The sequence below is a fragment of the Onychostoma macrolepis genome, chromosome 17 (genome assembly GCF_012432095.1).
Source record: "Onychostoma macrolepis isolate SWU-2019 chromosome 17, ASM1243209v1, whole genome shotgun sequence".
NCBI lineage: Eukaryota > Metazoa > Chordata > Actinopteri > Cypriniformes > Cyprinidae > Onychostoma > Onychostoma macrolepis.
In genome coordinates, this window is record NC_081171.1 from 15,720,836 (window position 1) to 15,744,032 (window position 23,197).

General features: G+C 37.6%; 1 protein-coding gene across 1 annotated transcript in view; it reads left to right on the top strand.

The window, feature by feature from the left end:
- luzp1 (leucine zipper protein 1) overlaps window positions 1-23,197 on the top strand; it is a 43,586-nt gene that overhangs the window by 14,804 nt on the left and 5,585 nt on the right. Inside the window, exon 2 of the mRNA XM_058749034.1 lies at window positions 15,629-18,793. Within this exon, the coding sequence (XP_058605017.1) occupies window positions 15,851-18,793 (2,943 nt within the window). The 5' untranslated portion in view covers window positions 15,629-15,850. The remainder of the gene's footprint in view (window positions 1-15,628; window positions 18,794-23,197) is intronic.

Consider the following 23,197-nt stretch of genomic DNA (forward strand, 5'->3'; position numbering starts at 1 on the left):
GAAACAGGAAGCAGCGTGTTAGCATGGAGAAACACATGGGGAAATTCAATTCCAGACGCTCTCCTCGCCTCTGAACAAGAAACATGCTTTAGTAGCTATGTCTCTAACAACAAAGAGACAGAATGAGAAAGAAAGAGTGAATATAAATGTAAAGAGGAAAAATAAAGCAATGGTTAAATAATAAGAGAAATCCTGTTTTACTCAGCGGTTGGATTCCAGCTCTGCTGTCAGTCCTTGTTATGTCATCATCCGTTATCAACTCTCAGTCCAAGACTGAGACAATAACTCCATGTCTGTTTCTCACGTCCAACTTTCCATCTGTCAACGGTTGCTCTTTGATTAAAAACCTCATTAGAGACACAATGTTCAGACGATTTGTTGACGATTCGCCTGATTGAGTGTCAGCAGCGCTTTTGTGAAGTATTTCAGCATTTGTTAGCATGTAGCAACATGTTAACGTTGATTTAAGAGCTTATTAACTTCATGATTAATTGTAAGCAGAGCTGGAGGCACTTGTGCTTGTGTTCGCCATTAAAATAAGAGCTTGTTGTCACTCTTGTACTCCAATTTCACCAACACAGAAGAAAAAAGTGGTCCTGGTAGATTGGCTTCGTTAAAATAAATTGGCTTTGTTCTGGTCCCTTATACATGCTCAAACCAAAAATGATGGGTTTGAGCATGTATAATCATGAATACTTCCTTCATGATATCATGAAGGATTATCATGAATACTTCCTTCATGATAATCCTGAAGTCCTGAAACCTTCTCAAATCTTTTAAGATGAGTCTCTTCCATTGAAGCTTTCCTTTTGTCTATAGCCTGTGCTTATACAGTGAGGTCCACAATAACCTGGTCTTCTATAAATCTGGAAATAAATAAAATTGTTTTCTGTTGGATAACATGATCAGGTTTTACATATATTTGGAGTTCTTGATAGCAAAAGATAGGTATACCAAATTTTTTTAATTTAAGCATTTCACTTATTGTTAATGTTGTTGTTGTTGTTGTTTTTTTATTATTTAAAAAATGCAAAATAGATAAATTGGTCTCATATGTGCAGACCCCAATGTATATTATTACCATCTTCATATTTCTTATGTAGATAATAGAAAAGCTCTGATTTGGTTCACTTTGAGGTTCTTGAAGGTGACTGATGCTTTGTGTGCTTGAAAGGCCCAATATTTTTTTTCTTCTTCCTCTGTTTCTCTCTCTCCAAGCATGCGATCTCATGGCCCTTCTGTGCTGGATTGTTTTTCTCTTTGATCAGTGAAAATATACATGTTCTCAGGGAGAGGAATGTACAGGCTAACATGTTGCAGGTCTTCTGCCTCTTCTTTTTGTCTCTGTTTTTCTTATAAAGTATAAAGCAGCATGGACTTAGCAGACCTTCTACTCGCTCCCCCTCTTTTCATTCTGATAAATGTGGTGGTTTAGGCCCTTGTGACAAGGCGTTTGGTTTGTGAATAGTTTGAGGGGCTTTTGGCACCGCTGATGCTCCTAAAAGAAGGATGTTGTTGATTTTGGCTTGTGTTAAGTGAGGTTTGCTGTGTCTGCACACACACCGATTCATAAACACATGTGACGGTCTGACCATCTGGATGACGATGCATCTCATTTTCAACATTCCTCTTCCACTGTTGCGCACTCATTTTTTATCAGGGTCCTTCTCTCCCCCACAACACACTCATCATTTCCTCTTCAGCCCTTTCTATGACTATCTTCTCAGTCCATTCAAAGTAGTTCATTAATTTCCTTTATGCCTGACGTCACTGTGGCTAAATCAAAGTCTGTCTTGTCTAGCCGATTAAAAGTGTTCTACGTCTTCTTCCCTGTCATTAGTTGCTTCTTGATATTTATAACCAAAAAAATACCTGTGTTCAGTTGGTTGAATTCCATTCCGCATTATGTCATTTAGAACTTTGGAAACCCTTGGTTAAGCTGTCGGAATATCGGCTTGTAATGCCTTTGCAAAAAGGCATATAATTATCTTATGCGATACATATCTTTTAAGTGTTTTAATACATTACACATGTCTTAATTAGAGAGAAACCTGTTATTGAGAAAAGGAAACATGGAAGCTTGACATCTAAATGTATTGAAATGGAATTTTAACAATTTTCTGTTGCTTATTAAATGGATAGTTCAACCAAAAATGAGAATTATGTCATTATTTACTTACAGCCTGTTCCAAACACGTATGCCTTACTTTCTTCTGTGAAACACAAATGGAGAATTTTTATTTTTTTTTGTATTTCCCTTCTAGTGCTGTTGCATCATTGAGCTAAACTTGAAAACTTGGATCAGTCCAATTTTTGAATCATTCAGACTGGTTTTGAATGATTTATGAATGTGTGTCAGCTGATTTATTAGAGATCTGACTCAAAATAACAATTCATTCACTAATCGGGCATCTCAGGAATGCTAATAAACTTGCCAAGGAGAGTTTTAGCAAATGGCAATATTTTCAGTGAATAGCAACTCAAATTTAAGTCTGATCCTTAAATTGTTGTATGACTTGAAATATAGCGCACATTTTGTATGGACCACTTTTATGGTACTTTTATAGTGCTTTTCTGATACTTTGGAGTTTGACAGCTCTAGTCCTAATGAATAGAGTAAATAATGAAAAGAGTGTGTGATTCTTAAGAATTTTAGTTGTATTTTGTATAGACGCAACACTCGCTCTGTCTCATCATGTCAAACTCTGGTCATATGACAAATAGAGCAGTCATCAGTCTCCCATAAATGGTGCAATCAGTCAGTTAACGATTATTATTCCAGTTTCTACCCGCGGCCCCAAAGCTGTCAGTCTGTCAGCCGTGCTGTCTGGAACTATGTCAACATGACTCTGACCTGACTCATTCCCACCCATAATAGGATATGGACATGGCCTCCTGCTGCGGCATCGGTGCCTTATGCAGAAGTCTCTGTCTTTGTCCTACAAAGCATACACACGTTGACTAACAGAATAAGGAATTCTTTAGGAGAGAGAGGCGGTCCAATCCTGATGGGTATCAGAATTCCCAGACTGTTTCTAAATGTCCAGTAACTTCACAAGGTGATGAAGCGGTTTTCTGCGCAGGAATTCCCTTCATCTGTAGGCAGTAGTGTGTGGGTAGTGTTACCATGTCAATATAGTTGTCAAACATTTGTTGTGGAAGCCATTCTGCTTTTTATTTTATTTTATTTTTTACTGTATTCCACATATTCTGTCACTGAATAGAGGCTCTCAGTGTTGGGGGTCACGTGAGTTACGTAATCATTTTCAAGTATCTAACATACTTGTATTTTATTTTGCCATGAAAATAGCCTAAGATGCTGACATGGCATTAAATCATCGGTAATTTCCATCACGTGTGTGATTTCACGTGGAGATGCATTTACCACACAGAGCCGTTGTTCACTAACAAGCTGCGCAAATCCACGTTCATTATCAACGTGGTTTTGCGCAGCTTGTCAGTGAACAACATACGCGACTGCGCGTGGTGCTGCTGATAGAACATGCATGCACTGCGCCTTGTTTACATGCAGAGGAATGCACGCTCATGGTACTCTCCAGAATGGAGGCACAGGGTAACTCTCGGGAGAAGAATTGTTGAACAAAGTCGTTATTTTTGTTGTTTTTTTTGCGCACAAAAAGTATTCTCGTAATATTATGGTTGATCCACTGATGTCACATGGACTATTTTGTCGATGGTCTCGGTACCTTTCTGGGCCTTGAACATGGTAGGACTCTTGCTGTCTATGGAGGGATAGAAAGCTCTCGGATTTCATAAAAAATATCTTAATTTGTGTTCCGAGAATGAACGAAGGTCTTACAGGTTTGGAGCGACATGAGGAAGAGTAATTAATGACAGAATTTTAATTTTGGGTGAACTATCCCTTTAAAAAACTAATGAGCAAGGCCAGCCCAGGTGACAAAGGTAATATAATGCATTACTTTCCATAAAAAAGTAACTAAGTAGTACAATTAGTTACTTTTTTTTTTTTTAAAGAGTAACGCAATATTGTAATGCATTACTTTTAAAAGTAACTTTCCCTAACACTGCCCCTAATGTGTGTGTATGTTTTCAGTGTTTATGTGTGTGTCCACCCAATTATTGAGGGCAGTTTGGAGAGGTCTGCACAAACATACCACACATACAAGCCATTCTTTTTTTCTGTTCGTTTGCTTTCCGTCTGTTTTCTACCCCAAAGTCAAGACAGAAAACGGTGCCAAAGGTCAAGCATATTAAACGCCCACCCACTTTGATATATTCATCCCACTCTCTCTGTTTTTCATTCTTGCTCTGGAGAATGCAGTGTAAATGATGTCGTTTTATCATTTTGGTCTTCTGGTATTGTGTTTGTAGGTCATGCCAACCAGATGGATTTAGAGGGAAAAGGCTCTTGATTCAGGCCTTATAAGGACATGATGCAGTCAAATCTCACATTTACCATTTGCTCTTGGCATCTCTCTTTCTCTGGTTTTATCCACTCTCCCTCTACAGCCAGGCACTTCACATGGATTATATAAGCCTGCCTGACACTTGTGCAAAAACTATTCCTGGATTTATTTGGAGAAAAAAAAAATTAAAACATGTGCCAAGTTCTTAGCAGTGTACTCCTGGAATTCATGTTGGTTTCTTATGCTTTTGAAAAAAAACATTTGGTAACACTTTACTTAAAGCCTTCGTGTATAATGCATTATAAATGGTTATTAAAGGGTATAATGCATTAAACTTATTCATAATGTGTGTTGTAATACGTTATATCTTGTTGTAAATAATTATATTAATTATAAAAATAAATGCATAGTGTAAAAAGAATTAGAGAAGTTATGAAGTATTTATGAAGCATTATAATTTATTAACTGGTTATAATTATTCATGAGATTGTACAATGCATTATAAGGTGCTTTACAGGGCATAATTAATGTATTAAAACTACTTTTATAATGCATTATACATAGGCTTAGAGAAGTGTAGTTAGTAAAGTAAGTAAACTTAGTAAAGTGTCACCACATATACTACACCACATAATACAAGATTTTTTGTGACCTTTATTTATTTATATATATATATATATATATATCTATCTCACAAGATCACAAAAAAATCTTTTTACAAGTATTAATTCATAAATATCATTAGTTTTGGGGTGTCACGTGATGCTTTGTGATTTTAAAAAGGGCAAATTATTTTTTTATAATTACAATAATTATAATTACAAATTATAAGGGACTATTATTTTAAGAGTCTTTCTGACAATATTGGCCAAATGTCTAATAATATAAAAAATTATACTAAACTGCTTAAGAATTTCTTCTGATAAGGCTTTTTACATTATGACGTCAGGACAGTTGTATTACCCTGACATTTTTGACCAAACATGACGGTCATGTCATTGACCCAAGCTTTTGTTTAGTTTTTCTTCACCTTCATCAGTCTTCAGTAATTGTTCATCCAGTTGTGAATGCGGCCTGTCATTTGAAATCACACTCAGGTTAATTCCTCGGGAGGTGGGTGTGAGTGTTTTGCATGCTGCACAGAATGTGTGTGTGTGTTTAATAACGCATTAGAGAACACGTTCTTCAGGTCGGACTCAGGCGTTTTATTCAACATTCCTGCCTGTCAGAAAATACGAACATGAATACAAACATTCAGCTGCCAGCCTAATGTGCCAGTAGACAATAAAAAATGGATTCCAAAGATGTTACAAGGTTTTTCTTTTCTTCTCTTTAATCACCTATCCACTCACACTTCCCTCCCCCCTCAATTCTCTTGCACTCTTTCTTTCTCTCTCCTTCGTTCTCTCTCACGCATACACTCTCTTTCGTGCCATCTTTTGAACCTCGTACCTCTTTAGGCGTCCTGAATTCCACGTGTTTAATTTGGGCATTCCTTCCCTTCGCTCACAGACAAAACAACAACAACAAAGAGAGAAAATTCTCTGGACCGTGATCTCCCCCTTCTAATCATTCACAGGAAATGGGCTCCTGTACAGCATGAGAGAAAGAGGGCAAAACAAGCTTTGGATATATTGTGTGGTGCTTCTGAGTTCATGGAGACGATGATTGTTTGTGCTCCGGTAGGTTTTGTGAGTAATAAGTTTGCTTTAAAGTTTCTATAAGTGTGTATTTTAATTTAGTTTGTGTAGTTTTTGAAACTGGTTTCAGAATGTGATTCTAGTAGCTGTTCCTGATAGGTTGGTTTTTGTTCCAATCAGCTCATTTGTTGTTGGCACACTAAGCTGGGTTTGCTCATATCTGCATGCCCGTAATCTGCTTTTAGGCTTCCAGTTCTTATCCAGATGGACACATTAGTGAACAGATAGTTATGAAAGTTTTTGTCTGAATAATGTTTCTTGTTCAATGATGGTTTTTGCAACGCTCCCTGGAATACTCTATTCTGAATGGTCTGTTGTTGCGTACTGTGGCCATCCATTGTTGTAAAGTGACGAGCAGAAATACCAATGATAGTCGACTGATTAGAAATCATTCAGTCACTCAATCACTCACTAAATTCAGTCTTTATGAACATGATTTTGTTACTCGATGTTGATGGTGTGGTTTTCTTTAGGTTTACCTAATTTCTCGTTTAATTACAGGTCTTCGCTATTAATAATTAATGATCTGTGCATTCCTGCTTGTTTGTGTGTTTGTGAGTGAGAGAGAGATATGAAATTAATACTTATATTCAGCAAGGACTGAATTAATCAGAAGTCACAGTAACTTAATTTATAATGTTACAAAAAATTCAAATAAATGCTGATCTTTTGAACTGTAGATTTGTCAAAAAATCCTGGAAAAAATGTATTAGTGTATTTGAAAAAAACATTAAAAACCTTTTACAGACTCCAAATGTTTGAATGCTTTTGTTACATATTTTCAAACATCTGGAAGACAAAGCTGTCCTTAACAAATTGCTAAGTAAGCCCACACCTATGGACATATTTATTTTTGTTTGCATAGTGACAATATTAATGATATAGTTTTAATCGTCTCAACCTAATTAAAGTCATAAATATTGAGTCAGTTGATGTTTGTGCCATAGCAGGTTGTGATGGCTGATGATAGTAAGGTGTTTCACTGATTTGTTTTGGTGCGTCCAAAAGGAAGAGTAAAATTTGAAATGTGTAACAATGAAAATGAGTGAGACACAGCAAAGCTTGAACTCAATACTTCAGAGCTGTAGAGGGAAGGAACAGTGGCGCCGGGTTTAAAGGAAGTCACTCACAAAGGCTTCAGATGGACTCTGGGACTGTATATACACTAACAAACCATTTCCTCCTCACAAACTCACACACATTGTGAACGCTTTAACTACTTTTACACTAGCTATGAACCTGTGGTTATCTGGATTTCAAAGTAAAAGAATAAAACACATGCTCACACACTTTCCAGGAATGCATCCTTTCAGAGTGTGTCAGTGAGGATGATTCAGTTATTAGTACCGTAGAGCTGTAAACACACACAACAAACAAGATAATGAAGATCACATCACCATCATCAACAGTCTTTTTCTCTGTGAACAGTAACCTTTGACCTTTGACTCAGGAATTCTCATGTCTCAGGATTGTTTTGTTTTGCATTGTTGGCATAACATTTTCTTGTACCTTGTTCAAAACACTCTGGGATGAAACTATGATGCCATGTTTTGTGGCACCTTTGTTGCTAGGTTATGTTCTGAGAGTCTGTACTTTGTCCAGGTGTTTCTCCATATTGTTTGAGGCAGTGATAACTGGCATTAATCCTTTGGCGTTAATAAATGTTAGTGGACCTCATGGACTAAAACTCAAAAACAATTTCCAGTGAAATCTATATCTTTAAGGTAATGGCTGTGGGTTTTATTTAGGTAAATCTTCTGTATTATATCCTGCTGTGCTGTAATCCACAAGCAGCAAAAGCAGGTCACCTAAACAGAGCAGACACTTGATTTCTGTGTCATCCAGAGTGGGATCAGGAAATGTGGTCACGAGTTAACATTGACTATCCCATTGACTTCAGAAGTTTGGGATTTTTTTTTATGTTTACCAAGGCTGAATTTATTTGAGCAAAATACAGTAATATTGTGAAGCATTATTTTAGGGATGGGTACTGAGAACCGGTATTTTTTTGGACCGGTACGTAATTGGGTCAATACCGGACTACCGATAATTAGATGCTGCTGCTTGTCATTTTTCTTCACTGAATGATGTGGCCGAGGTTTGCTCGACGTGTGTGTATGATATCCGTGCGCATGCGCGGTGTGTGTTTGCGCGAAGTCGGTGGCTGTAAGAGTGAAATGTTCGAAAGTGTGGGCTTACGTTACAAAACTAAGCGACAGCAGTGTCAGATGCAATATATGCAGTAGTGTAATAGTGAACAAAGGAGGCAACACTAGTAATATAATGAAACATTTACTAACAAAACAACATCTTCCTCAAGCAATGCTCTGTCTCCCGGCTCCGACTCCAGCTGCAACTGCAACTCGCGAGACACATTGACATCAAATGTTAATTCAGCGGTAGAGTTACACTCACGAGATACTGCACTTATGCGCAATCACAAAAGTACATTATTTGCGTGTGCTAAAGCCTTGCCGGTTAAAAGTTTCATTCGCGCGCTGTTCTGACGTGCGCTTATTCAGAGTGCATACACACTTGAAGCGTGCATTCACTAAAAGGCAGGTGAAAATACACCCAAAAATGAAAATACTGTCATTTAATTACTCACTGTCATGTTGTACCAAACCTGTATTAATTTCTTGCTTGTGTGCTGAACACAAAAGAAGATATTTTGAAGAATGTGGTTAACCAAACAGTTGCTGGTCCTCACTGACTTTGATAGTAGGAAAAAACAAAAACAAATATGGAAGTCACTGGGGACCAGCAACTTTTTGGTTTCCCACATTCTTCAAAATAACTTATGTTCAACAGAAGAAAGAAATGCATTCAGGTTTAAAACAACTTGAGAGTGAGTAAATGATGACACAATTTTCATTTTTGGGTGAACTATTCATTTAATGTTAATAAAATAAAACACAAAGAGAAAAATAACTCACTGCTGACTGAAGAACTTTAATACAGTTGCTAAAATTCAGCAGTATTAAAATAACTTTCCACATATCTTTTTGCACCAAATAGTATCGATAACGGTATTGATAAGCAGTATCGGTATCAGTATCGATAAAATGTAAACGATACCCATCCCTAATTATTATAGTATGGTTTTTTTTTTTTTTTTTTGTGACTTGAGTGATAAGATCATCCTGGAAAGTTCTTTCCCAGTCCCGCTTTATCACAGCCCCACCTTAAACGTCACTGTTACACTTGTTTGCTAAGCACAATGAAATGCACACATTTCTATTTAATTGAATGATTTGATCGTCACTGTACCACTTCATGTTTTTCATTAATTCGCTGTTTTGTGAAAACAGGTGGTGTCTGTAAATACTTGTGAAAAGTATTTCAGCTAGTGTCATATTACAGTTGTTCAGTTTTCAGGTGTGTGATTTATGACAGTGATTCTCGACAGGTTTTGCTTCAGGACCAAGATTTATATTTCATATTTATTGTACAAGAGTGTACAAGAATATCCTTTCAGTCAAACTTGACACATTGACTCACTCACTCACTCACACTATACATATATGTATATACAGTATATGTATGTGTGTGTGTGTGTGTGTGTGTGTGTGTGTGTATGTATGTGTGTATAATTGACATTTGATTATTAACAACAAAAGGACTATGGAAAGCATTTTTAAAAGTTCCCTTTTAAAAGTTTAAAAGCCTCTTAATTTAAACTATACATGCATATGTGGTTAGTTGCTTTTATTTATTAGCGCCTTTCTTCACTGTCCATAGTCCTATCAGAACAGGTTCATTTATAGGTTGTGACCTACCAGTTGAAAACCACTAGTTAATGATATAACAGACATTGTTTCATTTAGTTCCTTTCCTTTCCTGTTCACACTGCCAAAACTAATAATGAGAAACAATTAATCTCTCTCTGATGTCATAATATTTTTTTTAAACGGGCAGACCTTCTCTAACAGCTGTTATATGGCACAGAAACGTGTTATACAGACTCACACCGTTTTGTAGCCCTTTGGATGATTGTAAACTGCAATTATGCACGGTTTTCAGTAATGCGTCTGCTGTGTTCAATCTGCTGATCCTGAGGACAAATGCTTTAGAGTTTAGCTTAGCATCTTGAAATACACTGACACAGCATGCAGCGCTTCAGAAACGGCAGTGAAATTTTGTATCCCTGCTTTATAGGGACCTAAACTGGTATTCTCAGAAATGCACACATAATCAAAAGACAATTGCAAACATACACAGAATGAGTGAGTCCTAGACCTCACTCGAAATCTCCACAGAAACTCAAATAACAGAATAAATTCTGCTCAAGTACCTGAGTTTATTACAAACATATGTGGCTGATCTCTCTCTCTTGCTCTCTCCAGCCTTTCCTGTTTAAGTGTCTATGTTGGGCTGAAAACCGTTTGTTTGTGTCTGCTGGGGTCAGTGACCGGTGTGATGATTTGTCTCTTTACTAAATCAAACTTGACGCATAAATGTTTGCTTACTGTAAGTCAGGAGCTATAAACCTCAAAATACGGAGGTAAATAACTAACATTTACAACTGTTTGTTGTTTAACGTATTTGTCCCTGTTGTCCAGGAGATGGAGGAGAGTGTGTCTGTGTGTTCTGATACAAGAAAGATACAGGAAAGACAATGAAAGATTAGAGCAGCTCTGTGCATATTTAACCTACTGCTCCTGTTCACTGCAGTAATGCCACATATAGATTTTTGCACCAATTTGAAATAATACTTTTGTGCACACACACACACACACACACACACACAAGATGTGGTCGCAGATGAGATGTGGCTAAGCTGCTTTTACCATTCTGCCAATAATTAAAAATCTTTACCCTTCATTCTCTCCCTCTGCCTTTCATTTCTCATGTAGAATATATAGCATTTCCTCATTACAACTGTAGCTAGTAAGAAAAACCTTTTGAAATTTTAAATGTATGATTTGAAATGTCTAATTTTTCCAAAAGTGTGATTTATGGAAAAAAAAAAAAAAAAATGTTGTGTTCTACTAGACCCCAAATATATTTATATAGATTTTGACATTAAAGTTACAATAAAAATATATGCCTTCATATAATAAAAAAACAAACAAAAAAAAACAAAGTAGTCAAAAGAAAGAAAGCACATCATAATTTTTCAAAGCATTTTTTAGCAAGTAGTAGCTTGTTAGATATATGGAACGATAAAATACAAATACGTTGTTTCAAATTATTCTGAATATTCTGACAGTCTGGTTGTTAGATGTCAGTAAAAATAAATTAACATATTAAAGAGAGAGTCCTCCCAAAAATAAAAATTTATTTCATTTACTCACCCTCATGTCATTCCAAGTTCTTCTGTAAAACATAAAAGAAGATATTTTGAAGTATGTTGGTAACCAAACAGTTTTGGTTCTCAGTGACTTCCACTGTATGGACAAAAACACATTGGAAGTCAGTGGGAACTGAAACTGTTTGGTTACCAATATTCTTTACAGTATATTCATTTATGTTCAGCAGAGGAAAGAAATGCATTCAGGTTTAGAACCACATGAGGACGAGTAAATGAAAGAAATGTTTGGGTGTACTGTCCCTTTAAGTTAATGTGATAAACTCCACCTGTGGTTACTCCGACATTTAGTTTGTTAAATGTAACCGGAAAAACATGTCTTAAAGTTCTGAGAAAAGCTCTAGCATCACTAGATGCTGCTTGGTTTGATATGTTTTTATCTAAAGCAATAACAGTCAGATATTTTCAAGTGTCTCTTAATAGATACTTTTGATACAGTCCAGATACTTTTTGAACTCACTGTATATTTATATTCAATAAAATTGGGTAATCTTTTTCTTATTTAGACTGCAGATGAACTTCACCTCTTGGTATTTTGGCATTAAAGCTGTTGCATAAACCAAATTGTCTACGTTTTTATGATGAAGGGTTTGTTTGCTTGTATAGTGATTTGTGTCTTCCTTTGGTCTGATGGGGCTTAAATGAGCCCTTTGAGCCATTTTTTTTTTTTATATCTTTAACTCTTTTGAAAGACCAAACAAATCTGAATTCAACATGTCTTTATTTTAAACACTAGACCGTTCTTTTCTCACCAGAGTCTTTTTGTAGCCCTGCTGTCTGCTCGGCCGTTCAGACGTACAGCCCCACTAAAACATTAGACTTCCTGTCCTTACTTTTCCATTTCTCCAAATGCGGTGAAGAGAGGGAGAAGAAAATGACATGACTGCACAGGAAACAACAAACTGAACATTATAGGCTGGTTTTCGCTTTCATGGAAAAATGTAAAAAATTGCTGCTTCAAGATTCAGGTTGCCACTATATTGCGGTTTGTCAGTTTCTGCCAGAACTGCACGAGTTCAGAGGAGGCCAAACACACACTCATCATCATATCTTTCTCTCTCCCTCGCGCTCTCTGTCTCTCTTTTCAATTCAGTGTGCTGTCTTGGCATTACTTTTAACCGTACAATATTGACTAAGCATTCGATCAATACAGGATCAGCACTGGTAGGAAGGTTCATGCACAACGGTGTGCAGCGGCAAAGCAAACAGAAGTCATTCTTTTTACTGCAAATTAGTCAAGAGCAACCATGACAGTTAGCGATCTGATAAGAAAAGACATGATGCTATGACTTCCAATAAAAATGAAGTTACAGACCACATGTTGGCAAATGGAGGAGAAATTGATGTGAATATAAATCATTTCACTATTCTGTGTGGTTTCTGTCCACACAGAAACAATCTTCTGCAAATTATTCCCATACACTTAAATGTTTTAGGTGCAAATGAATTGATTGCTTTTCAAATTAGTATAATAATGTTATTTTTATGGTAAAAATATATTCTATTTTTACATAAATTTTCTATATATTTTTTTTTTTTCTTGTATCTTAACATTTGTGTGGCTTTAAACCTCACCTTGTAGGGATCTCAAAAAATGTCCATCTGGAAGCCATGTTTGTAAAACGTGCACTCCCTGTCTCTTGTTGGTTGTGATTGGCATGATTTCTGGGTTTGAGGGATTATTAAAGGATGTTTATAAAGAATAAAGAGCTTCAGGCTGGCCAACCAAACTGATGTCAAGTGCAGGGGAAAGTCTTTTCCCCCCTTTTCTTCGGGGGAACAGAATGTTCAGGAGGCCGACGAAACGCTTAGCGTGGCTTGGACTAATGATATGGTGCATGATTGCATGTGTGCTGCTCTTGAGGAGGAAAGAGAAAGTGTGTGTATGAGAGACTAGAAGCTAAGAAGCAAGAGAATAAAGTATTTCTTTTGCATTCAGGTACATTACTATGCCTTTAGTTTCTGTGATGTTTTTCTTTATGAGTGTGTTTTTCATTTCTTTCTCACCACTATAGTTGCCTCAAGAGAAATTTGAGGATTTTTAGTTGTCATGCGAAATGTACTCTATCTTGAGCTCTAAAGATATTACTTGAGACATTAAATTTTATGCTCCTTGTTTGCTCCTCAATCTCTGGTGCAAGGCAAGCCTCGGAGTTCAAGGCAGAGCAAAATTTGAGCCCAGTTATTGATCCATCATAAAGTTCTTTCAATATGACTTTTCTTCCTAATTGCCTGATTAGGTGAAATCATGTTTGCATTTGCAGCGGTTTCAAGGGGAACGAGTATCTTGTTATCATCCTTTAGATTTCCATATGTTCAAGGGCCTTTCATATTTTCTTGACACATTTTTAAATTTCATATTTTTTTCTTGTCTCCACACTCATTATTTTTTTTTAAACATTTTTTTTCTTACCATTCATAGTTCACACTATTAGTCACAGATTTTGCTTTTTTCTGTTAGATCCTCAGCATCTAGAGTTTCAGTGATAACCACCTCTCACTCACGTCACCACTACTGATTTTAGTGTCCTTCATTACATTGTTAAAAATGATATCAAAAGCCAAAGGTTGTCATAAACTTAACTCATACTGTGCATGTCTAAAATAGTTAGTCAAACCATCATTGTGTGTTCTGTGTCCCTGTGTATGGCTCCATTTATGTGACACATGCGTATACGTAAACGTCTTTGAGTGACTCAGAAATGCAGGTTACAGTTGCATGTTGACAAATTTGTTTTTAGGTCATGTGGGAAAAATACATCTAATTCGGTTAAAATAATCCTTAAGAGATCTCATGATCATACTTAAATATCAAAATGCAGAAATTGAAAAATTAGTTGCAGACTCGATTTAAGGATGTAACACTTAACAGGCCCTTGAGCCGGTAGTTTGACACCCATGTTGTAGATTCATACTGTGCAAGTTTCTTTGCATGTGTTGTTGAATCGTCATCCATGGTAGATGGGCATTATAGACGTGCATATGTTAGTTTGCTCTTGTGTGCATGTGAATCATTGTGTGTGTGTAATCCTGACCTTAGAAGCCCCTTCACTGAGAGATCTTGCCAGAATGATTATGAATGTCATGTGTCATGGAAATCTGCCTTAAATGTGCTGGATCTCCTTCCTGCTTGGCTGGTACATTTACTGGATGACTCGTTTCCTTTCTAAACCCAGAAGTACTGCTGCCTGTGCCTCGCACACCATAAAATTATGGGATTATGAAAGTATTATGACAGAATTCCTGCAATCCACACACAGCAGCTTATTCATTTGGGCCGGTCTCCATCTTGGTGGGCCTGCCAGTCGAACGGTCATATTGAAATTCACTTTAGATTAAGTTGTATAAAATGCTCTATTACCTCTGGACCTGCTGTTACTGTGAGTGTTTTTGCTGCATTTAGTGGAATATTTAATAAGGCTTGGGGTTTTACCAAACAACTGGTGACTAAACAGACAACTACTATTAAGACTTGTTGCATTAGACTTAATAAGAGTCATTTTGAATATACATGAGATTTTGATTGGTGAATTAAAAATAAAAGCAGTAAATTCATAAGAGGTAGTGGCTCACAACATAAAATTTATAATTAAAAATAGCTACACAAGTTTTATTTTTAATTTGAGTAGTACTGTCCTGTAGGCTACTTATAGTGTGCGTTGCTGTGGCCAGAACTGTCCTTGGCATGTAAGATGGTCTAAATCTTGCTCAGCATCCTGAGGGTATGATTAGGGGTGGCTGTCACTATGAATGTTGCCATAGAGACAGCCACATAGACAGAGGACGATATCAGTGAGTTGTGCTGCTGTCAGCAAAAGTGCAGCAAGAAATCGATGCTGCAGTTATCATAGGTTGTGGTGAGGGCCAATGAAGCAGTGCATGTCCCTTCTCCTTTGTCATCCGCTTCCCCCTTCCAAGGTCTTCCTTAGCTTAATGGCCAAATCTTTCCATTGGCTTAATATCGGCTTAATGTGTGCTTTGATTTTTAAAAATCACAAAAAATTGGTTAGGGTGAAGGTTGAAACTGAAGGTTTGAAAATGTGAAATCATCCACAGATGTAGCATGTATTCAGGTTTTTGTCACTAACTAAACACTCATTGATGTGTGAAATCTGGAAACAATTTTTACAGACATTTCTCATATTTTTACCATAAATATGCTTATATTTGTTTTACAACAGGCACTTAAGCTTTGTGTTTTTTTTTTTGTTTGTTTTTTTGTCTTGCAGGTAGTCAAAAATCACTTGGATAACCAGTGATAGTGGAGACAAGGCTGAAATAAAAACGTTTTCAAAACATCCTCCTGAAAGTAGGAGGAAAACGTGGACCTGTCCTTTATAATTTCTTCTTAAGAGTCCCGGAACCACTTAGAAAACACCACCATACAAATGTGTACCCCTCCATCAAACAATCATAAAGACCTCACAGTGGATTAGTATCAGAAAGAAAAAATGACAGACACAACAAGTCGCCATCTGAGACACAAATTGCAGAATCTAGGACGACGTCTGGATGAGCTTGAGGAGGCCAGAGGCAAACTACAGAAAGCTGAAGATGAACTTCTTGACATTCAGGACAAAATCATTCAGGCTGAGGGGAGCAATTCCTCACTGCTCGCTGATGTGGAGGCAATGCGGAAGAGATTGCTCAAAATTGAAGGCAAAGATGAAGAGGTCAGGAAAGCGGAGGATCTTTGTCGTGAGGTTAGAGAGAAATTAGATCAGGAAGAGAAACTTACCAAGGATCTTAAAGCAGAGATTGAGCGTCTTCAGCGTAGAATGACTGAACTTGAGAAGCTTGAAGAGGCTTTTGGTAAAAGCAAGTCAGACTGTTCCCAGTTGTGCCTTAGTCTTAATGAAGAGAAAAACCTGACCAAAAAGCTTGCAGCAGAGCTTGATGCTTTGAAGGCCCGTGTCAAGGAAGTGGATACCTCTGAAGCTCGACTAGACAGGGCAGAAAAATCCTTTACTGCAGAGATGGAGAAACTAAAGAGTCTCACTCAGACTTTTGTGACCGAACGCAAAAGACTTCTGGAAAAGCAGAGAGAGGATGAGAAAATCATTCTCAAGCTGACTGAGAAGCTTGAACGTCAGAAAAACAAACTAGGCCCAGCAGACCACAGCCGATTTGATTCTAGAGATCTTCGAATCGAAGATGAGTTCTCAGCAGGCCTTACATGCAAACTGGCCAGGAAGAAGAGTCTTGACTACTTGAAGCATTCAGGTGACCTAGATTTGAGAAATGAGTCGGAGAATGAGAAAAATATCTTAGAAGAGCAAGAAGATAATAAGGTTAAAGACCTCAGCCAAGAAGTGGAAAGACTGAAGAATCGTTTGAAGCAGATGGAGTTAGTGGAGGAGGACTTGAAGAACATGGAATCCAAGAATGCTGAATTGATAGAAAAGTACCAGCAGGAGAGAAACCGTAGTCAAGCTCTCCATGACCAGGTTGAGCAGATGAAAATGCAGCTCAATGGTTGCAGCAGTAGTAATGGAAACTCTGCAATTGCCAGCACTACAAAGGTCCTGGAGAATGGCAAGGCAGAAAATGAAGAGATCAATGTAAGAGGCTTCAGACAGGAGAAACCTAAATTGCTAAATAGGAGTCCTGCTGCTTCTGAACCAGTCACCTCAAAGTACAAAAGCAGAGAGGCGTCTCCTCAGCAGAGGCGAGAAACTAAGCAGAGGAACAAAGACCTGTGTCACTCCACCGAAAACTCCCCAAAGACTGTACGAAGGACTCTTAGTCCAGCACATAATGTCAGGAAAGGTATGAGGACTGGTGCTTCCAGTACTACTTCTGATAATGGGTCAAAAGATAATGGGACAAAAGATGGAAAGAAAGATGAAAAAATTGGAAGTGCCTCATCAAGTACTCTCACTGAAAGCAAGAAAGTTTCAGTCCTTAGTCGCTATCCTCCAGCTGCTAATGACCAAAAGTCTTGGAAGCCATCGGTCAAGCAAAACGACAGTGATAGCAATAAGAGTCGAACAGAGAAGTTGTCCAGGTACCCTGGAAATGATAGTGAATCAAACAACTCTGATGGGTCACTCCTAATTTCAGCCAGTGCTGCTGTCATTGCTTTATCAGAGAAAGGACTAACCGAACCTGAGAGTCTAGATCAGGATGCTTCTGCAATGTTGAGTATGTCCAAAGCAAATGGTTCCTATACTGCTTACAGATCCCATGTATCTCCATCTGTTCTGAGTGACCATGGTTCTGATGGTCACTCCTCAGCCTCTGAAACAGAATCCACTGGCTCCAGACGCTCGGCAGGTGAGCAAAACGACCCCCTGATGTCAAGTGGAAGAAAATATAGATACTCACGGCTGCAAGAATCTTACTCTGATGGTTCCTCAAAGGTCCCCTTCAGCGAGGAGCAACACAGGCCTCTTACGGTGGAAGGGGATACCCAGGAAACTACGCATTCTACCTCAGGTATTGAGGTCCGCAGGGTATGCAGCCCTCGTGAAGCCCTCCGGTCAAAAGCTATCATCAAGCAAGCCATTGTTGAGATTGATAAAAAGGAAGTGATGTCTGGGGGAGTCACAGAGCCTTTGACCACCAGTAGGAAACCCAAGATCTCCACTAAGCCAGTATTGACTAGCAAGATGACCAGCAGTATCACCTTCTATCCCAATGACCCCAGCTCCTCTCGAACAAGCAGTCGGAGCAGTAGTTTATCAAGCGAGCCCCCTTCCAAGGAAAGGCACACTTCCACAAGTAATATTGTCATCAGCCCCAGTATTGAGCACAGAGGTAGCATCTCTATACCTTACGAAATATCCATCCCTAAGAGTGAAATCACTCTGCGTCAAAGTGAGGCTGATGCGAACTTCTCTGAAACTCACAGTTACCGTGAGACTGCTCCTGTGGAGGCAGCCCTCGTATCTCAAAGCAGCTTCAGCCTCCAGACTTCAGAAGCTTCAGACTTGAACAATGACATTGAGTCTGCCTTTGAGAGCAGCAGTAGCAGCACCACCATGACCAGCTGGAGAGGCCACCACAACCACAACTCATATGATGACACTTTGCCAGAAATGAGAAACGTCACTGTCAGGAGCACTTGGAGGAGCCGTGGGACAGCTTCTGTGGATGAATTTGCTCGAGCACTAAGGCAAGATGGCTCAGAGGATGAGGGCGAGTCTGCAACCACCTGGAGAGCGTATAGAGCTACTACAGTGATGGACACTCCATCGAACTCCAGCACTGTTGCTAATTGTGGAGGTAAACCAAGCCCAGTCGAAGTATACATGCGTAGGATCAACAATGCAGCACCATCGGTCCCTGATCTGGGACGACGGAACAAGAAGACTCCTTCACCAGAGAGAGCTATTGCACACGAGCCTGTCAGTGCTCAGCAACTTCAGCCAAGAGGCCGTAAACACCCCATGGTGAGTACTGACTTTTTACCTTTTGACCATATTCAATAATAATGTAGATTCCATTCACAGACTGGACAAGCATAGCCATAGATAATTTTATAAATTAATTTAACCTTTAAATACATTTTATACATTTATTCGACCTTTTAAAAGTTCAGGCGTTTAGCATAGTTTCACGTTTATTTTTAATTATCATCATGATATACACTAGTTTGTTAGTATGAATGCATTATATTTCTTGCAAATTTAAATTTGTACTGCTCAGTCCACTGATGGATGTTTTTCAGCATGGTCAGTTTAGATCAATGAAGATAAAGTTAAACAGGTGCATAAAATTAAGGGTGCTCAGATCAGGATTTTTGTTTTTACAATGGGGCAATTGTTGCACAATAGCTTACACTAGGGTTCCTCAATTAGTTTTCGCAGAGGGTTGAATTCTTCCAACAACACCAAGCCGAGGGCCACATGTGTCAAGAAAATTCAAACACAGCATCAGAAAGCAACAATAACTTACATCGTGTCTACACCGCATGCGAGCGGCGCGACGCAACAAAATACAATAGAACTTATTATAATCAGTGATGCTGTCTACACTAGATATGGCGAAACGCGACAAATCCCTGACAGAAAACTGCTGGCTCGTTCTATTTATGACATACTGACACAAAGTTCAAATGATATGCAATGCATTTTCGCGTCCAGTGTTGATACTATGTGACAGCAAAAACATGGCAAGTGTGAAGTAAAGAAAAGTGGGCATGCAAAATAGATGATTCAGATGTGAATGGACTGAACAGTTTTGAGTGAGTGAGTGACTGATACCATCTTTGTTACGGATGTTGGTTCGCAGTGAGTTCACAGTTTTAACGTAAGCTTGCTTTAATTTATTTTCAAGATCTGAGGTAAAATATCTATTGTTGCTTTCACTAGGGCTATAAACCTCACGCAAAATAATATTCAAACTCACATTAGACACTTTTAACATTGAATAAAGCACATAATCATTACCTGAGATTATCACTGTAATATTTTGTATGTTGTTCCTGCCGCGACGTCGCAGAAAAAAAAAAAAAAAACATTTCTAAAATAGAATTCTGTGTGGCTTATTGCCATGTGTCGCTGTCGCGGCTGGTTAGGACAAAAATTACATGGAAAAGATACTTTTTATTGCGTCGCGTCACGTCTGGCTGGGACACGGTGTTACAATTTGATCCCCCCCAAAAAAATCTAAGTGTAAAAATGTTAATGCTGACAGATCTAATAATTGAATCTGCAGTTAGGGAAAGTGGAGAGAAGAGATCCAGTCTCGAGATGAGCAGGAACAGTTGATTTGCATGGCAGACATGGAGATCCAGATTTTTTGTTCATTTGATTTTAATATTCAACAGGCAAAGTTCTTCTGTATCTATATGCTAAAAGGTTCATAATTATTTGAATAAAACATACTACTGGGGGAAAAAATCTGAATATTTATCTTGTGACCATCTTGTGACTATTTTAACAAAAGCAACAATAATATAATAATTGTAATAATAAGAATAATATATATGTATGTGTGTGTGTAGGTCAGTGGCCCTTGGCTTGGTATTGTTGGTAGAATTCGGCCCCCGGTGAAAACTAATTGAGGAACCCTGGTTTAAACACTGGCCAGACTTAAAAAGACATGAAAATTATAAACTTTATTGAAGATGCGACACTGCTTTGATTGTGCAAGTGATAATTCCTGTCAACTGTGCAGCGTGAAATTCACTTATACTGCAGACGTAATGTGGTGATTTGAAGCCTTTTGCGCATTTTGAGAGGGAAAGAGAGCGACGGCGCATTGATTCATTCACGCTGTTTGATATTACGTCTCACAGAAAGTTTTCAAGTTACTTTGTAAGTTATTTAATAAAGAAATGTGAAATGTACCTCACCTTCAGCATTATAATTATTTTACCTGCGGACAGAGATTGAGACGGTGCTGCTGCATGTCATGCCAAACCGCTCTTCTTTTTTTTTTTTTTTTTTTTTTTTTTTTTTTCCTTTTTTTTTATTGTTTGATTTGGAAGTTTTTCTTGTAATCCTCTGCATCTGGAAGAAGGTGAAGAGAACAGATATTTTGTAAGCATGAAGTATTTTTAGATCACTCTCTGTCTGCTGAAAGAGAAAAATAGGCCCTTGAGGTAACTTTTCTTTTCTGTTTTTCTTGATATGGAATCCTAACCAGGAAACTGTGTTTTCCAGTTGTAGCCAGTCTATGTCTTCAGTCATTCGAATACATTACAAGTACATGCAAGACTAAGCTGAAGTGTGAATTAATAAACTAGGCTCTTATTGTTTTACTTAGTAGTTTAAACCTGCTTTCTTCCCCCTTTTTCCTTGACTTCGCTATTTGCAGATTATGGAAGTTTATGATCAGGTTGAAGTCAAGTTAATATTTTTGCTTCCTTTTAAAGTGGTATAATACTCCACGTGAATGGCGAAAATTATGTGGACACCTCCTAATTATTGGGTTCAGCCAGTTTTATGTAGGTCCCTACACGTTTTTTATATTTAGGCCTATATGATTAAAGCGGTTTTCATTTTAGTAATATTTCGTTGTAGATACTGATACATGTAAAGAGTGTTGAAAGCTAATGAAGGACAGGTCAGAGGCCATGCCTTTTGTTTTGAGCAAAACTGTTAGTCAGGTCAACGGGCAGTTTTTGTCTCAGCAGCTAAACCAATTTGAGTCTGGCGTCACCCCAGCAGTCAAAACAAAACAGGGAAAGCAGGTCCTTTTCACTAGCTTTCGGCCTTTTTCACTTACTGAGAATACAAGTAAGAGAATAGAGCTGCGTCCTATCAGCGCACCAATTACCATCATCCTCTCATTAAACATCTCAAACAGCCCAGCCCACAAATTTACCCACAAAGACCTAATTAAATCACTGAGATTGCCTTCAAACATGGCCCCTTCCTGGCACATGACTTCAAAAACAAAAACTGCCCCTTTTTCTTCGATCTCTCTTTCTCACGTTCTATTTCATGCCATGTTTGTTTTTGTTTTTTTTTTGTTTTTTTTTGTCTATTGCTCTGATGAATAGTTAATGTCTGTTATCTGAGAAAGCCGAAAGATTAATGCACAAGTGAATTCTAGCACTTGCATAACCAGAGGTCAGATCATTTGTCTTATTCTCTTCTCTATATCACTCAGTGAAGGTTAGTTTTCTTTGTACTACAGATGGTTCTTCATGCTGTCATTGCAGCTGTAAGTTAATATACTGCTATTGTGATCACACAATCATTCATTCACTCTTATTTCTCTCTGTCAGGGATTCTCTGTCATTAATCTTTTATCTCTTTCAGCTTTAAAGCGTCTTTCCATCTGTAGAAGTAAATGTGATTTGTACCATAAACCTTTAAAATTGAAAGGAGGAAAAAACGGATAAAAAATATGTATACTTGGCCCTTTCTTAAACTGTGTGCATTTTTTGCCTTGTGGTAAAAATTAAACTCGATCACAACACTCTCTCGGGAGTGCTTTATTTTTCTTCTACATCCAACAGTGTTTATTTATACATCATTCTGTGAGTTCAGTAATTTTCATTTCCACTACAGTGTAATTTTTGCCGTGATGGCAAATTTTTAATAGTGAATGACTTTTTTTTGTGTAAAGAGTGACACTTTGTATTTTACACAAGTATCACTCTTCATTTAGATAAATAGTAGTTTTTAAATATGTAAAATATGTTTTATAATGGATTTGCATAGTTTAAGATTGAAGGTCTGGGTCAAGTCTAAAACAATAAAATCTACACATTAAATTGAAAAGTAGCATAAATAGTAGCATTTTTTTAGGCAAAAAATGAAATGTTTAGTTTGAATACAAGTCAACTCCTAGGACATAAAAATGTTGATAGTCAAAGAAGCAATTACATATTCTCAGTCTAGCAACTAATTGAAAGCAAACTTTATCCATTCCCACTCAATCTGGAGTCCATTAGGAAGGATTTATCTAATCAGCCATGGTCAGGCATGCATTCAACTTTATCTCCAACTCATGTGATTTTCCTTTTATTTTTTTACTCTGAATGTATACTAATCATCTCAATAAATACCTCAATCCGGGTTATCACTATGATTGTGACACACAACATGATCAATGTTTAAATGAAGAAACCCTATAAACTGAGAATTTGTTCCTTTTTTTTAGCTGTTTGTAGATAATTACGAGTCACATTGTAAAACTCCTCAGACTTCAGCTAGTAAAACAGATGAATTGTGGTCACAGATGTGAAAGCAGTATTGAATTGTTGATTTCATTATTTCTATTTATTTCTCTGGACCTGTATCACATCGCATGGTTCCTTTTTTATCTCAGTGTATCTACAGTGGAATAGTTTGACCATGGATGTCTTTATTTAAACCTTCAGACGGATTTCCAGACTG